We start from the raw sequence: 16942 nt of genomic DNA, 5'->3' as shown, positions 1-16942 counted from the left end.
GAAGGCAGCATTACCATTAACAAGGAGGTGGGGAGGCTTGTACTTGCGTCCAGCACAGCCCAGACTAGCTTAGCAAAAGCAAGCGAGAGGCTGGGTGCTGCCACTGGCATTAGAAGACTTGGTCCCAGCCTCAGACACCTCCATGAGAGCAGCCAGTAGGTAGGGCTCTGCTCCAAGGATGGCATCTCCCTGGGATAGAACCCTTCCCAGAGGGGAGAGGTTCCCTCCTGGTTCATGGGGTCCCGTTACTCTCTCCTTCCTTCTATTCATGCCTCATAAGTCATCTTCAGCTAAGACCAACTCTGACTTCACCAGCAACTAAAGCAAAGGATATGGGAGATCTAGGAAACACAGACTCACTTTTTTCCCCCCTTCCTGTGCTTTCTTTCCTTCCTTTTCTCTTTTTTTCCCATATCATGGAGCACTAGTGTGCCTTTCCCCCTTTCTGAGCTTGGAATAATGGTTTTAATATGGAGTATTCACCTGCTTGTGTTTTGGATGACTGCGCCTGAGAGCTGTTTTTAAAGAGTCCTAGCAATCAAATACCAGCTCTTGTGTTTGCACACAATTTCCCTTCTGCTTAAGCTCTCTTTGTGTTTACACACCAGACATCTAGAAGCTTGGTCTGGTCAAGGTACTGCTTTTAACAGCTCTGGAGATTGAAAGCTGGTATATTCTGAATTTTGTGCTCTTGGAGAAGGGATGGGAACGGGAGCGGGATGACAGACTAAGGGGGAAAAGGGTGGCCTGTGAGAGCAGGCAGATTTTTTTGCTACAAAGTAGGTGAGAGGCATGAAAACTTCCAGCAGCAGTAAGCGCAGGAACGCAGAGAAGGAGATGGCTTTGGGAGAATTTCAGGAGATGGAAGTGCCTGGTGAGTGATGGGCTACTGAGAAAAAGGGGGGTAAGGGGGCGGAGTCCACGGTAACAGGCAAGTTTCTGGTGTTAGTGGCCTCAGTGCAGATGGTGGTGTCACTACCAGGACAGAAAATACAACAGCCTGGACTGGTGTGGGGAAGGGGAAGAATGGAAAGATGAATTCAGTTCTGGACATTTATTCATTACTTTCTTGGGCATTCCTAGCGGCAGGTACCTTGCCTGGGAACAGCCAGAAATAGAAGAAACAAGATCCGACTCTCCTGAAGTTTACACTCTAGGAGGTAAAAGGTCAGCTTAAAGGAGTAAGTCAGCCAATAACTGCAGGAGGCTGTGTGAGTAAATTAACCCACTGAGCCATCCAGGCGACCCCTTGTGTGAGTAAATTAAATGGAGTCATGTGATCGCGGGCTGCAGGGCGGCCAGGGAAGGCCTGGCAGACCTGGAGGTAAGATGCCAGGCTGGGTTTGACCCAAGGCCATGCAAGTGGAGAAGCGGCTTGAGCTCAGAAGTCTGGGCCGCACATGATCAGAAGGGGTAGACCACAGAAAAATAAGAAATACCCAACAGTTTACTAGGGGTACACTGGGTGGGGGTGGCGTCCTGGGCTGTCCTGGTCCCGTGTTTTCCCTCGGCTGGATGTGTGAGTACAGAGCTGTAAGCTGCAATACGTAATTGCTAAACCCTTTGCACATCATATCACAGAAACTAAACTGAACTTAAAATAGACTAGAAAACGGGAGGCAAGTGCAGGCCCCGGGTCTCCCTAGCTTTTGGCAAGCCGGGTCTCTCCGCTCGGAACGGGGATCTGGCAGCCTCGGCCGGTTCTCACTCTTGGCGCACTGACCCAAGCCGGCCCCGCCCAGCCGTTCGCTCGGAGCAGACGCCCGCCCACACCGCGCAATCGCCCCGCCCACGTCCGACGCCGGCCAATGGGTGCGCGGGATCCGGGCCCACACCCCCGCCGCGTGCGGCCCCGGGCTCGCGCAGCCGCGTGACGACACGGCCCGGCCCCCGCCACGTGACGGCCGCGCGCAGGACTCCGGCTGGTGTTGGGCTCGCGCCGCAGAGGCCGGTGAGGAGCCGGCGGCCACGCCACGGAGGGCGCAGGGCGAGGGCGCGGGGCGTCGGAGCACGCGCGCATGGAGGTGGCGCCGGTAGCCGCCTGAGGGCAGCGGGGCGAGCGGAGCGGGCCTTCTTGCGCATCCCTCGAGCCACCTCGCGTTCGCGGCACCCGGCGGCGGCGGGCCGCGGAGCCGGCGCGGCCATGGCGACGGGCACTCAGCAGAAGGAGAACACGCTGCTTCACCTCTTCGCCGGCGGGTGAGCGTCCCGGCCGGACCCCGCGCACCCCGCGCCCTCGGGCGCCCCGGCCGGTTACCCGCCCTCCCCCGGGCCGGACTGCCGACTCCGGGAGGAGGAAGTCTCCGCGGTGTTGGGAGGCCCCGGGGGCGCGGGCCTTCCCCGCCCGGGGCCGCATCTCCCGAGGGTGGTTACCCGCGTTCCCACGCGCATTCCGCTCCCGCGGGGTCTCCTGCTTTTTCTCCTTCTGAACAGTTAGAGGCTGGTGTGACGGGTGTCACTCGGGGGCAGTCCTGCCTGGCCACTATGGCTCGGTCTGCCCCACATCCTACCAGCTGGCGGCCCTGGTCGTGCTGCACTCGCTGTCCTTCTGCCTGGATTGCGCTCCGGGGCCTCTTTCCGAAGGCCCTGGGCAGCCCCGTGGATGCTGGGGGTTGGCGGGGTGGGGGGGGGGGCGCCGGTGACTTCCTCAGGGTAGCGCAGCGGCGAGTTCAGACAGTCTAGAGGGCTGCAGGTGTTGGACATTGGCAGGGGCCTGGAAAGTGCTGGCGAACCGTGATGCTGGCCAGCAAGCAACCTGTGGGAGGGCAACTGCGGGATCGAGGGGGTTGGAATGAGGTCAGGAAGGTGTATTCAAATGCTTCTTGGGGAGCCTCGGTGGCTCAGTCGGTTAAGCGTCTGCCTTTGGGTCAGGTCATGATCCCAGAGTCCTAGGATCCAGCACACTGGGCTCCCTGCTCAGTGGGGAACCTCTGCTTCTCCCTCTCTTCCTGCGTGCTTCTGCGTGCTTGCTCGCTCCCTCCCTCTTTCTGTCTCTTCCTGTATCTGTCAGATAGAAAATTAAATCTTTAAAAAAAAAGAAAAAGGAAAAAATGCTTCTCACCTGCTAGTGGACACATGCACCATAAGATGTGCCCTGTTTTTGAGAGCTGCATTTTTTTGGTCATCATGCATCTGATATTTTTTAGTGGCGGCAATGCATTGTTAGGGAGATTGAGTGGTAGGGGGGTTAGGAACAGAGCTGATTTTTTGTTTCTTCACAAAATAGTAGTGAAAATTAGTATTAGTAATTTTCTTTTAATACTGCCAGTGGGTTTGGTTCCTTTTGGAGTTCCAGATATTTTATCTTGTTTGAGGACCTCACAAGCTTGGCATAGCAATTTTTAAGTGTAGACATTCTGCATAAAATATAATTTTTTCTGGATTATCATCTTGACTTGGATATTAGATGCACCTTGGACTGAGGTATGTTCCTTACTACAAATGAATAATGGTTGAGAACTTACCTGCAAAATAACTATGATGAAAGTGTTTGTACTTCTTACTGTATGTGACCACCCACTCTGTTTCTCCAACCAAAAAATTTTGGTTCTTCGTACATAGGGAGAATTTCTCATTCATCTCTTCCCTGTGGTTCCTTCTTTATCTTTTCACTTTAACTCCCAGTGTTTCCTGAAAGTCACAGGGGCGGGGGGAGCATTCCTAAATTAATACAGTATATTAACTGGTCATTCTGGGGGAATTTTAAACAAGTTGCCCATGTTAAAGTCATTTCTCAAGCCAAGGAGGGTAACTTAAAAATGATTTTATACTACATGATTTTGATTTCATGTTGTTAGTGAGGTGGGCTTTTAAAAAATCCTTTGCATTCCAGACTGGGAAGAGTTACCTGCTTTGGAGCAGCCTCTGTGAGGTTTGCTGCATAATCCATTGCCCTGTCTCCATGAATCTCCCTACCCGCCCTTCACAGTGCCCTCTGGCTGCTAATTCTCCTACCAAGCAGCAGCGTCTTAAATTGTGATGGAGGAAGGCGGCAGTAGCCGGCAGAAGTCGCAAGGACTGATTAGAATGTAGAGGGTTTATTAGGGTGGTGCCTGAAGCCATTGTCTCTAACAGGTTCCTTCTTCAGCAGCTGCTCAGGATTCCTTGCAGATACTCCGGGAAGAAGATAAATCTTTGAACAGGATGCTTTCAGAGTAACTGATTGCATTTTGATTCATCACCACTAGCTTAAAATATATTACTTCCATTTCTTTTAGGAAAGAGCATTAAAAGGAGCTAAGTATTGAGTGCTTATTATTTCATAGAGTTAAAATCAGTAAACCCAGTGGTCCCAGCTGGTCCGATGGGAGATGCACTGCTTTGCTCTAAGTAGCTAGTTTCTACTGTTCTTAAACTGGCATCTTTCCAGAAAACTGAAATCCCTGGTCTTTGAAAAGTTAGAGCCCTTTGTGTGTGAATTTGTCATATTTCTACCGTTTGTTGGATAGCCATTGGAAATTAACATCAAACAGGTTTAACACTATCACTAATTAGTGATACTGAATAATTATTTTTATCAGCTATAAGAGGCTTAGGCATCATTGAAAATTAATTTTAGAGCCTGGGAAATAAAAACTACGTCCCAAACAACTCGTAGTCTTTTAAATTTTTTTTGATTTTTTTTTTTTTAAAGACAGTTTCTTGAGCTCTTTGCAAAAGCAGCAATATTCCTTTGCTCTCTAATGGTTATCTTTTTAACACTGTTACCCTTGAAGAAGAGAAATTTTTTAAAAGATTTTATTTATTTGACAGAGATCACAAGTAGGCAGAGAGGCAGGCAGAGGTGGGGGGGGGAAGCAGGCTCCCTGCTGAGCAGAGAGCCCTGATGTGAGGCTCCATCCCAGGACCCTGCATGACCTGAGCCAAAGGCAGAGGCTTAACCCACTGAGCCACCAAGGTACCCCTAAACAAGGCACTTTAGAAAGGTTATGTGTATGTGTACCAAATATAATTCCATAGCTACTTTAAAATGGGCTCCTATTCTTTAAATTGCTTTATTCTTAGTAATACATTAATGGCGACATGATAGTGAATTTTCTCAGTACACCTCTAATCAGTCCTTACTGTTCAGTGGTTGCAATGAAGAAGGCAAATACAGTTCCAAGCCCAGTGACTGGAATGTGGACTGAGGATGTTATAGTAAATTTATGACAGGGCTACCAGGTTTATTCTGATGACATAATTTCTACTTAATCTCATTTCCGATTTTCTGCCAACATAAATTACTGGATATCCTTACATCTACCTGTGTAGTCCCTGATGACTACTTTTTTTTTTCCTTCAAAGATTTTATTTATTTGACAGAGATCACAAGTAGGCAGAGAGGCAGGCAGAGAGAGAGAGGAAGAAGCAGGTTCCCTGCTGAGCAGAGAGCCCTATGCAGGCCATCCCCATGACCCGAGGGGAAGGCAGAGGCCTTAACCCACTGAGCCACCCAGGCGCCCCTTCTCTGATTACTTCTTTAGGATAAACCAGTAAATGATACAGTTGCTGAGTCAAAACACATTTTTAAGGCTTCCCATACCTCCCAGCACTTCCGTAACGAGCTCTGATGGTGTTACTTCTGGGTGAGCAAAGCAGCATTCACTTCATGTTGATTTTTAGTATCTTTTGGGACTCTGTTGTTTTCTGCTTTGTTCCCTCCTGTCCCAAAAATCTGGGTAGTGTTGTTGTCAAAATAAAAAACGTAGTCAAACAGATTTTGTCACTACATAACCTACTGTTCTCTTCTACTGTTTAGACTCTCAGTGAGAGAGACACAGAAGTCCTCTTAAGTGGCCCATCTGGTACTAGGACCTTAGGTCTGTTAAGAAAAATCCTTTAACCTTTCTTTCTCAGATGTCTCAGGGTTCGGGTAGTACATACAGTGTTAGTGATGCTGTTCACTAACGGAACAAGCAGTGATAGCCGGGTGAGAACTTGTAGACACGCTCAGCACCTGAAACAGCTGGGCTAAGCTGGCGCTGGTTAGAGGTGAAAGGCCCAGACTGTATGCTTCACTGGTATTTCCGGGCATGATTTTTTTCTTTTGTCATCAAATATACTCACATAGCTTTTAATCAAAGATTTTTTTTTTTTTTTTATTTGACAGAGAGAGATCACAAGTAGGCAGAGAGGCAGGGAAGCAGGCTCCCCGCTGAGCAGAGAGCCCGATGCGGGACTCGATCCCAGGACCCTGAGATCATGACCTGAGCCGAAGGCAGTGGCTTAACCCACTGAGCCACCCAGGCGCCCCCTCAGCTTTTAAATATATTTTAGTGGGAACGTATATCTTTTAAGATTTTAAAATACATAATCCAAGATATTGTCAAGATTCAGTGTTTCGTGTCCCTACCCCCATTATGGACAGTTGTCAGCTGGTGTATATACTTCCGTACTGCGCTTGCCTCCATGAGTGTAGTCTGTATCAGCTAATGGTCACTTTGGTAGTGTCAGGCACATGTTCATGTATTCGCCAGGTGACCAATACAGAGAAGATGCAAGACTTAATTGAAATCCTTAAAGAAATTTTGGTAAGACAAGAACAGTGTGCATGTGATATTTTATATAGGGCTTATGTATATCAAGAATATAAATTGAGGGGCGCCTGGGTGGCTCAGTGGGTTAAAGCCTCTGCTTTCGGCTCGGGTTGTGATCCCAGGGTCCTGGGATCGAGCCCCGCATCGGGCTCTCTGCTCGGCGGGGAGCCTGCTTCCTCCTCTCTCTCTGCCTGCCTCTCTGCCTACTTGTGATCTCTGTCTGTCAAATAGATAAAATCTTTAAAAAAAAAAAAAAAAAGAATATAAATTGACTTTCATTTCATCGGTGTATTTTTTTTTTAAGATTTTATTTATTTATTTGTCAGATCGTGCAGAAGCAGGCAGAGTGGCAGGCAGAGGCAGAGAGAGAAGCAGGATCCCCACTGAGCAAGGAGCCCCATGTGGGAATTGATCCTAGGACCCTAGGATCGTGACCTGAGCTGAAGGCAGTGGCTTAACCCACTGAGCCACTCAGGCTTCCCTCGTTGGTGTATTTTTTATATGTTGAGAAACATTTTTAAATGTTGTGTGGTGTTTGTATGAGATTCCCACTAGCATTAAGCTTCATGAGAATAGCAATCATGTCTGTCTTCATCACTCGTACATCTTGAGTACAGTACCACACTTGGTACAGATGCTTAAACAATACTTATTTAATGATTAACTAAGTGAATAAAGGTAGTGTGTGTCTTACCTGGGGGTTTAGATTTATGTGGCCTGTTAAATTGTGCCAAATGAAGGGAAGCGGTACTTTGATCATTTATGAATTGTGAACATGGTTCTATAGGAAGATTTGCTGAGACCGTGTTGGCATAAGGTAACATTATTTTGGATTTGTGTATTTGTGAAAAATAACAATTCTCTTTAGGTTCGTTAAGTACTAGAGGGCTTTTTTATTCGTTCATAGGGTGCTATTTAAGTGTTCTTTCCAAATGTGGTAGAATATAGGAAGAATCTAAAAGGTAATTAGCTGCATAGAAACTAGGCATTTTGCTTTGACTGAGTAAATACAGATTTTGCATGATCAGAATCCTCTAAGCCCTATGCTAGGTATTCAAATTAGACATTCCAGAAAATTATAAAGAGGCACTAGTGTTTTTTCAAGTAGTGACTGTAGAGTTAGAAGATGAAAAGGGGAGTTCCTGAAGACTCCCTAGATTTGGGATCAGGTTGTCTCACAGTGTCATTTATTGGTGGTAGTTATGTGTAAGCTATGAATCTGGAAAATAGTTTATCACCAGTTGGGTAGCAATTACAATAAAGAGTATTTCAGTCTTGGCTTTAGTGCCTGAGGTGAGTGAGTGTGTGTGTATATAGGAAACAGGTTCTTATTGAAAATGTCTAGTTTTTGAAAGGTGTCCTTATTACTTGACACTCAAGAGTTAAAAGGCAAAAATTCGTGTGCATAATTACAAGTTTTTGTGTCTCTGGTTGCATAAAGACAAAAAAAATCCAGTGTATATGTTGGAGTAGTGATAGTCCAGTTTTGTTCTGCTGTAAACTGGAGGAGAGGAGCCTAACCTGTCGGGGTAGGGGGAGAATATCAAGTAAGGCTTAGGTGGGGAAAGAGAAAAGGTTGAATCCAAGTTTATGTACTAAACAACATGACTTCAATTCTGGGCAGATTAAAAAGAGAAGGTGTGGGGAGGGCATTCAGGAATAAGTAGTAAGAGTAGGAAAAGGCACAGAAAAATCCAGGTAATAGATTTTTTAGAAAATTGGGCCAATAGATTCAGAGAGCAACTCTTATGACTGCTCCCAGACATGTAATTTAATAGCTTGCTGTTCGTGGCCTTTCTTCTGCTCTGTTCAAACCCGTTCCATGGTTTCACTAAGAGGAATATCCCATAGAGAATTATCTCTGAACTTTGGCGTCAGTGGTTAGAGCAGCATTACCTTAGGAGCAAAATTAACATCCAGGGAGTTTCCTCGTAGCTGTTGGAAACATAGCGTACTAGCAACATGAGTCCTAACTACTTTTTGGAAAATTATTGATAAGTAAAATTCTGTAAGTGCCTTCTTGGAAAACGAGGGTGTGAATTATTATTATTATTTTTTTTTAATTAACTAGGCTCAACTTAGGAGGCTTTTCATATGTAAGTAAGAAGAACTCACTTCCAACTGGCTTGATTATTGGCACATACACCTAAATTCTAGCGAGAACAGGCTTTGGTGACGGCTTATTTAGATGGCTCGACACTGTCACTGTGGGACCCCTCATTGATTCCTGTGTTCCAGAAATATCTGCATGATTCTAAGATTTGTCCCTGCATGGACACAGAATGGTTTCCAGCAGCTCCTAGTGTTTCTCCAGCATTGAAAAGTCTTAAGCTTAATCTGATTGGACCAATTTGGACATGCGCCCATCTCTAAACTGGTCACTGCTCCCAGGAGATTATTACGCTATTTATTTTGGGCTGAATCATGTGCCCATCTCTGAACAGATGACATGGCAACATAGATGGTATTATGCTGATTAAGTGAGTCAGGGCTAAACTAGAAATGGGTTCAAGTGTTATCCAGACTATATGACTTAAGAAATTTGGGGTCCTATTAAGACAGGAGGAAGGGAATGGATGCTGGGAAGGCAGCCGCAGTGCCCTCCACATTGGTTGTACTGCCTTCAAATAGATGGACTGTTTTATTGATCGAGAACAGAGGTTCTCAGCCTTGGCCAGATAATTGTTTGGGGAGGGGCAGGGTATTGCTGTGTGGTTTCCTGTGCAGCCCGTGTAGGATGTTTAACGGCAACGCTGGTCTCTGCCCACTAGATGCTAGTACCTCCTCCCCCAGTAGCAATAACCAGAACTGTCTCACGCATAACCACATGTCACTGGGGTGGGGGGCATAACTGCCACAGCTGCGAACCGCTGGTCTGGATTAGTGCTCTGCAGACTTGGATCATAGGGTCCTGAGATTAAAGTGTTTATGCATATCTGCATATATATACCATTTTAATTTTATATGTATTATAAAGCATATACACAAAATAGAAATTAAATGGTAAAGATTAGAAATAAGTTGAAATTTTATTTTTTTCTGTAATTTTTTTCCCTCTATGCCAATATTCCATTGTGCACATTAAGACTGTGTCCCCCGCTTTGGGGACTAGTGGTCTGAAATATTGGTATCCAATCAGACTTGCTTTCCCAACAACGTGATGTCAGCAATGTCACCATGTAATTAGATGTTGGATGGGACTTTTCCTGTTGGCCGTGCATTGGCTGCTGTGGCCCTCAGCTGAACCAAGAGCCTACCCTAAGACTTAGAGGTGCCAGAATCTTCCTGACTGCCTTTGACCACCTCACCCAGACTATATATACAGAGCAGGCGGGTTGTATTTGTCAGCACTGTGGCATGTGGAGTGTGGAGAGAGGGTTTTGCTGTCACAGCCCCATACCCTGTTCCCAGTCCCTACTGGTTTGGGCTGTAGATTGAAGGAACTTGAAAGGATCTAAGACTGGTACCTTGCTCTCTGACCAGTGCTTCCTGAAGGTGGAGGCCACTGCATTAGCCCATGCCAGCTGGATGAGAAGGAACTGGTGTGGTGTACTTAGGGCAGACATGGGAGTGACTCCCACCAAGTGCCGATTTTTCTGCCTCCTGACGGACGTGGAAGAACACTCCAGTGGACCCGTTGGCTTGGTGTCCAGGAGCATGGGGACCAGAGGAAGGAAAGGCACCACCTAGTGCTATCCGCAGGGTTCCCAGCCAAGTGAGGCTGAAAGGAAATCGGGGGATGGACTGCTGGTGGGACCAGCATGGGGGTTCCCAGTGAGATTGAACACCACTCCAAGAAGGTTTGCACACCATCCACACTGAAATCATCACATTTGCCGAGGCTGTTAACATAACATATAGCCAGGTGGACCCACAGCAAGACAGAAACCAGTTACGTAAGACCATGTCACTGCTCTGTGTCCTCATGCCCAGAGAACCCTTAAAAGAAGGGAAGAAAAAGAGCAGACCAAGTCCTCTCAAGCCATTTGGCTGGCAGTGCTGGAGGGAGGTTCCGGTTGAGATTTGAGATTGAAGTTTTAGACGGGCCTGAATTTGAAGACCTGGAAGTTCCCAGATAGCTGTCCACAGTGAGCTCTCCACACAGTGAGAGAGGGAGCACAAACAGGGGGAGTGGGAGAGGGAGAAGCAGGCTCCCCACTGAGCAAAGATCCTGATGTGGGGCTCAGTCCCAGGCCCTGAGATCACGACCTAAGTCAAAGGCAGATGCTTAACGACTGAGCCACCCAGGCGCCCTCAAGAAGAGGGGAATTCAGTAGAGGGCAGCCGAATAGCAGAGATGGGGGAGGACTGGCAGACAGAGCTAATGACTTCTTCTGAATTGAGACTCAAAAAGCTCAGTTAATGACTACTGCCCAGAGTGGACAGGAGTTTATCTGAGCTGAGTGACCATGGTTAGGAGCCAAGCTAATACCGAAGGTCGTCTTTGTATCAAATTGAGGATTGACAGGAACCTTTGACTAAAATAATGTAATTTGTTGTAATCACAAGTGCTTTGGACCTAATATGATTAAATATTAAAATATTAAATATTTTTAGAAAAACTTGGAAAGCCAATTCAGAGAAGTCCCTATTTCTGTTCATACTCCCAGACTAATGACTGTCTTATACGTGCTGGTTCATGAAGAAAGAAAAAGAAGTTGAGCTGAAAGATACTCTAAAAATTCTTCTATGGGACACCTGGGTGGCTCAGTAGGTTAAGCGTCTGGCTTTAGCTGGGGTGGTGATCCGGGAGTCCTGGCATTGAGTTCTGCATCGGGCTCCTTGCTTGGCGGGGGGTCCGCTTCTCCCTCTGCCCTGCCACTCCCTCTGCTTGTGCGCGCGCGCTCTCTCTCTCTCTCTCTATGACAAATAAATAAAATCTTTAAATAAAAATTCTGCTGTGAAAAAAAAAAAAATTCTGCTGTGGCTTTAAATTTCAGGAAGAATTTTGTCTGGAAATTGCAGTTTGGTATCAGACCTTCTCCTAATCAAGAATATTTTAGTGACAATGTATCCAACATGGCTTAATAACTTTAAGTATTTTTAATGAATTAAATTATTTTTAATGAATTAAAAAATGATTGAAAATATCTGAAAATCAATGCCTGTTTCTCATCTAAGGTTTCTAGTAGGTAGGGAGGGGCTCGCCTGCTAAAGAGTTACTTCTTACTGCTGGTTACAGTTGGCAGTGTTTTCGCCATTTTGTCATTTCTTTTCTTTTTTTTTTTTTTAATTTTTAATTTTTTTTAAAGATTTTATTTATTTGACAGAGAGATCACAAGTAGGCAGAGAGGCAGCCAGAGAGAGGGGGGGAAGCAGACTCCCCGCCCAGCAGAGAGCCCAATGCAGGGCTTGATTCCAGGACCCTGAGATCATGACCTGAGCCAAAGGCAGAGGCTCAACCCCCTGAGCCACCCAGGCGCCCCCAATTTATCATTTCTTACAACACTGAGGCAACATCACTCTGTCCTGTAGAAGAGGTGCCTGAGAGTGCCTTCGTTTGTCCTCTCGTGAATCTAGAAGGCCAGCCGGGGCCTTTTCACCACCACCACCCTGGCTCCTGCCATGGGCCCAGGGTGTAGCATAGAAGAGGGTGTGCAGTTGTGAGTGTGGTCTACCAGCCTCAAAGAGCTCACCGACTTGCTATCAGTAGGATGCTTACTTTGTGGGGCACGCATACTGTCCTATGGGTCATCCTTTGATCAGTGGCATGCATTTGGTTGATGGTTGGCCAGAGTGAGGAATGTAACTGACATGGGACAAAGCGGAGGTGGATGACCTGTGTTGTGTTTGAACTTGTTGACTTTCTTATGAAAGACTACCCAGAAGTCCTGTTCTTTTTCAACAATGTGGAATCATGTTATTGAACATAAATAAATTTCAAATTTTTTTTTATCTTACTCTGTAGTGTGTGAGTTTTCCACTGTTTTTAAATACCAAACCTTTTAAACACATGGTTATTTTTCTAATAGGTAAGGGTAATTTTGTGTGAATGGACATGAGTTAGTTTTTATCTTTTTTTTTTTTTTTAAGATTTTATTTATTTATTTGGCAGAGAGAGAAACCTCAAGTAGGCAGAGAGGCAGGTGGCAGGGCGGGTGGGGGGGGGGGGGGAGCAGGCTCCATGCTGAGCGGAGAACCTGATGTGGGGCTTGATCCCAGGACCCTGAGACCATGACCTGAGCCGAAGGCAGAGGCTTAACCCACTGAGCCACCCAGGCACCCCTGTATCCCATTTTCTTTAGACATATTTCAGTGTTTAGCCAATTATACAGACGAGTATTCAGTTTAGGCTCACGAATTTTCCTTGGTGCAGAAGAATACAGAGATTGATTGAGATTTTATTGATTTGAGAGAGAAAGCAGGAGTGTACATGAGCCAGGGAGAGGCAAAGGGAGGGGGAGAAGCAAACTCCCCGCTGAGCAGGGAGCCCCACTCAGCTTGATCCCAGGACCTGAGCCAGCTGACTGAGCTTAACTGACTGAGCCACGTAAGCACTCCAAACACAGAATTTTATTTTACTTTTATTATTTTTTTAAAATATTTTACTTTTTCTTAAGATTTTTAGTTATTTGACGGAGAGACAGAGAGGGAACACAAGCAGGGGGAGTGGGAGAGGGAGAAGCAGGCTCCCCACTGAGCAGGGATCCTGATGTGGGGCTCAGTCCCAGGCCCTGAGATCACGACCTGAGTCAAAGGCAGATGCTTAATGACTGAGCCACCCAGGCGCCCCCAAACAGAATTTTAAAGGCCTTGTTGTCAAATCAGCTATTTGCCAAGTAGAGGGTGAATGTAAATAGTCTAAATTAACTAACAAAACTATCTTTCCAGGGGCGCCTGGGGGACTCAGTGGGTTAAGCCTCTTCCTTCAGGTCGGGTCATGATCTCAGGGTCCTGGGAGCCTGCGCCGTTGGGCTCTCTGCTCAGCAGGAGCCTGCTTCCCCCTCTCTCTCTGCCTGCCTTTCTGCCTACTTGTGATCTCTCTCTGTCAAATAAATTAAAAAAAAAAAAAAAAAAAGACACCATCTTTCCATTATCCTTCCCAAGAGTATAGTGGAAGAACCTTGAGTTTGGGTATCGGTTTAGCCCTTTAGTCACTTTGAGGCACTGAGAAGGTGTATGGCTTGAGACCAGGATTCCCCATCTCAAAAGGAAGGACAATACCAGTGGCAAAATCCTTGAGGGTTAAATGGTAGTTGTCTGATACACATCAAGTCCTTTCTGCCGTTCTCCCTTCCCATTCTGTTTGTGATCCCCTAAGTTGCTTTTGTGGTTGATGGGCTTTGTTAGGCCCACAGTTCAGAAAACACTGTGCTATGTAAACAGTTCAATGTACTGTGTATTATCATCATGATCTTAAAGCACGTTTGCCTAAATAGTCAAAAATTACAATTTCCCTCTCCACCCATCCCCAGTCTGTACATTTCATTCCCTTTTACTGACATTCATCCTCCTCGTGGTAAATTGGGGGTGAATAATAATGGCTCCTCCCTCACAGGATTGTTGGAGGACTGAATGAGTGTCATAAAAAAGTCACTGCCAGTGACGCTGTTCTTCCAGCTCCTGGTTATCCTTATTTTACTTGCTCTGTGGAACTTCCAGCTCCTGATTCTAAAATGCTGTGTGGATTTTGACTTCCTTCCTTGCTTCAGGGTCTGTGCTGGGTGCTGGATTCACTTCCACTTTGCCAACATTTACATCTGGTGGCTTAGGGTAGCTAACTTAAGTACTGTCTGTCTGCCAGCGCCTGTCCTTTCCTGTTTGTACTGTTTCCCAGTCACAGGTTCTGGTGCTTAATCGTTTTTTACTGAGCCACCTGTTGGCCAGGTGCTGTCCTCTCTGAGTAAGAGTGTGTGACTACACAGCCCTTCCCTACATGGAGCTCCCACGTAATGGAGCCTCAACAGAAGGCAGAGCGTGTGTGCGAGTGTGTGTGCTACTTTTCTTTTCTTTTTTTTAAGATTGTATTTATTCATTTGATAGCACAAGGGGGCAGGGAGAAGCAGGTGGGGTTCCATCCCAGGACCCTGGGATCATGACCTGAGCCGAAGGCAGACGCTTAACGACTGAGCCACCCAGGCACCCTGAGAGTATATGGTGTTTTCAAACATTTAGATCCTTTGAAAGACATTGTCCTTGAAATCTCAGTTTAATAATTACTTCGCTTAGCAAATACTGTTCGCACTTGGAAGTCCTGATGTTGGGGGATATAAAGACAAGTAAGACACAGGTCCTGATCCTCAGTGTTTTCCAAAGAGTAAAACATTTATTGGTGGTGATGGGATGGTTTTAGATGGTACCTGACATTGTTAATTATAACTAGTCCATCAAACATGTATTTCATGGAAATTATTGTTTAAGAAAAGATGCAGACGGCCTGGGTGCCTCAGCCAGTTGAGCATCTGATCTTGGTCTCAACTCAGGTTTTTTTTTTTTTTTTTTTTTTTTTTTTAAGATTCATTTATTTGAGAGAAAGAGAATGCATGTGTGAGGGCTCCTGGCAGAGGGCGGTAGGGGCTAGGAAGCTGGATGTGGGGCTTGATCTCACGACCCGAGCTGAAACCAAGAGTTAGATACTTAGCCAACTGTGCCACCCAGGTGCCCCTCGACTCAGGTCTTGATCTCAGGGCATTGAGTTCAAAACACACATTGGGCTTCATGCTGGGCTTGGAGCCTACTTAAAAAAAAAAAAAAAAACTAACTAAAAAAAAAAAGAAAAAGAAAAGATCAAAGTGGGTCTTCTAGGATAAATAAGTGAGTTGTCTTGAGGAAAAATATTTAAATTCTTAATTCAGGTAATATTTTGGCATGGACAAATTGTAAAGGTTGGTTAGGGGAACCCTGATCCCGGGAGACTGAGGGACGCTTGAGGACTTCATCATTAAAAGGACCTTTAGCTTTATTTTCAGTCAAGTCCAAATTAATCATATTTTAATGGAAGTCTGTGCTGTAGTAAATGTTGATTTCTCAAAACAGTAGCATTATCTGGGTGACTTTGGCGGCGCAAAGATGCATGGTCTAGAATATTCACTGCAGGGGCTCCTGGGTGGCTCAGTTGTTAAGCAGCTGCCTTGGGCTCAGGTCATGATCCCAGGGTCCTGAGATGAGGCCCACATCAGCTCTCTGCTCAGTGGGGAGCCTGCTTCTCCCTCTGCCCCCCCCCCCAGCAAATAAATAAAAATCTTTCAAAAAAAAAATTTCACTGTAGCATGGCAGTGAAGTTGGAAACAGCTGAGGGTACTCATGGGTTAAAATGGTAGCCCTCAGCACAGAGTACTAGTGTGTAGCCCTCACAGATGGTATGGTAGGTGTAGATGCGGCCACCGAGAGCCATCCGAGGCATCCAGGTGAGTGGGGGAGGGGAGGTGAAAAAGCCAGAGATGAAAAACCCTAAAGGGCGTGCCATCATGTTGACAGTGGTTCTCTCCTTAGCTGCTGAGACTTCAACAAATTCTTTTTACCTCCCAGTATGTTCTAACTATGAAATAAACAGGTGCATTTTTTCTTAATAGAGAAAAATGAAACTTCACACTTCACCCCGGTGAAGGAATAGTGTGACTTTCCTGATCCTGTTGTGATTTCTTCTCTTACAGGTGTGGGGGCACGGTTGGTGCTATTTTCACTTGTCCACTAGAAGTCATTAAGACACGGTTGCAGTCTTCAAGATTAGCTCTTCGGACAGTCTATTATCCTCAGGTTCATCTGGGGACCATTAGTGGAGCTGGGGTGGTGAGACCAACATCCGTGACACCTGGACTCTTCCAAGTTCTGAAGTAAGTTCAGTCTCCGAGCGGGACCCCAACTCCCACTATGACTGCAGAAGGTCTGTCAAGCCCATCAGATGGGTGTTCTGTTTGCAGTCTCTGTCCAAACTTGAGAATTAGGTTTCCACGCTGATACCTTTGCGCTCGGACCTCCCTTGGCAGCGGGGGTGCGCGTGATCATCCGCCAGCGACGGTCAGAGTAAACCTAACAAAGCAAACCAAAACCCATGTTTGAATTGTTGCATCAGAATGTTTCTCTTGCCCAAAATCTTTTTTTTTTTTTTTAAAGATTTTATTTATTTATTTGACAGAGAGAGATCACAAGTAGACAGAGAGGCAAGCAGAGAGAGGGAGGGAAGCAGGCTTCCTGCCAAGCAGAGAGCCCGATGCGGGACTCGATCCCAGGACCCTGAGATCATGACCTGAGCCGAAGGCAGCGGCTTAACCCACTGAGCCACCCAGGCGCCCCTTGCCCAAAATCTTTTGAGGGCTGGCAAGATCTGGGTTGGTAGAGTGACATTAAAAATGTAAAGACTGCGCATTATGTAGAGATAAAATATTCTGATGTTTTTAATTTGCTGTTTGGAAATAATTTTACATTTATAGAAAAGTTGCAACATATATTTAATGAAATAGTTTTTTATTTTTTATTTATTTATT

General features: G+C 46.0%; 1 protein-coding gene across 1 annotated transcript in view; it reads left to right on the top strand.

Moving 5' to 3' along the window:
- The first annotated feature begins 1965 nt into the window (after nt 1-1965).
- LOC111154664 (solute carrier family 25 member 33) overlaps nt 1966-16942 on the top strand; it is a 41346-nt gene continuing 26369 nt past the window's right edge. The window contains exons 1-2 of the mRNA XM_022514462.1: nt 1966-2199; nt 16112-16291. Of these exons, the coding sequence (XP_022370170.1) occupies nt 2144-2199; nt 16112-16291 (236 nt within the window). The 5' untranslated portion in view covers nt 1966-2143. The remainder of the gene's footprint in view (nt 2200-16111; nt 16292-16942) is intronic.

This window comes from Enhydra lutris, unplaced genomic scaffold, assembly GCF_002288905.1.
Source record: "Enhydra lutris kenyoni isolate GAN:26980312 unplaced genomic scaffold, ASM228890v2 scaffoldscaffold38, whole genome shotgun sequence".
NCBI classification, from domain to species: domain Eukaryota; kingdom Metazoa; phylum Chordata; class Mammalia; order Carnivora; family Mustelidae; genus Enhydra; species Enhydra lutris.
Note: the sequence above shows the minus strand (reverse complement) of the source record. Positions and strands in the feature narration are given on the sequence as shown.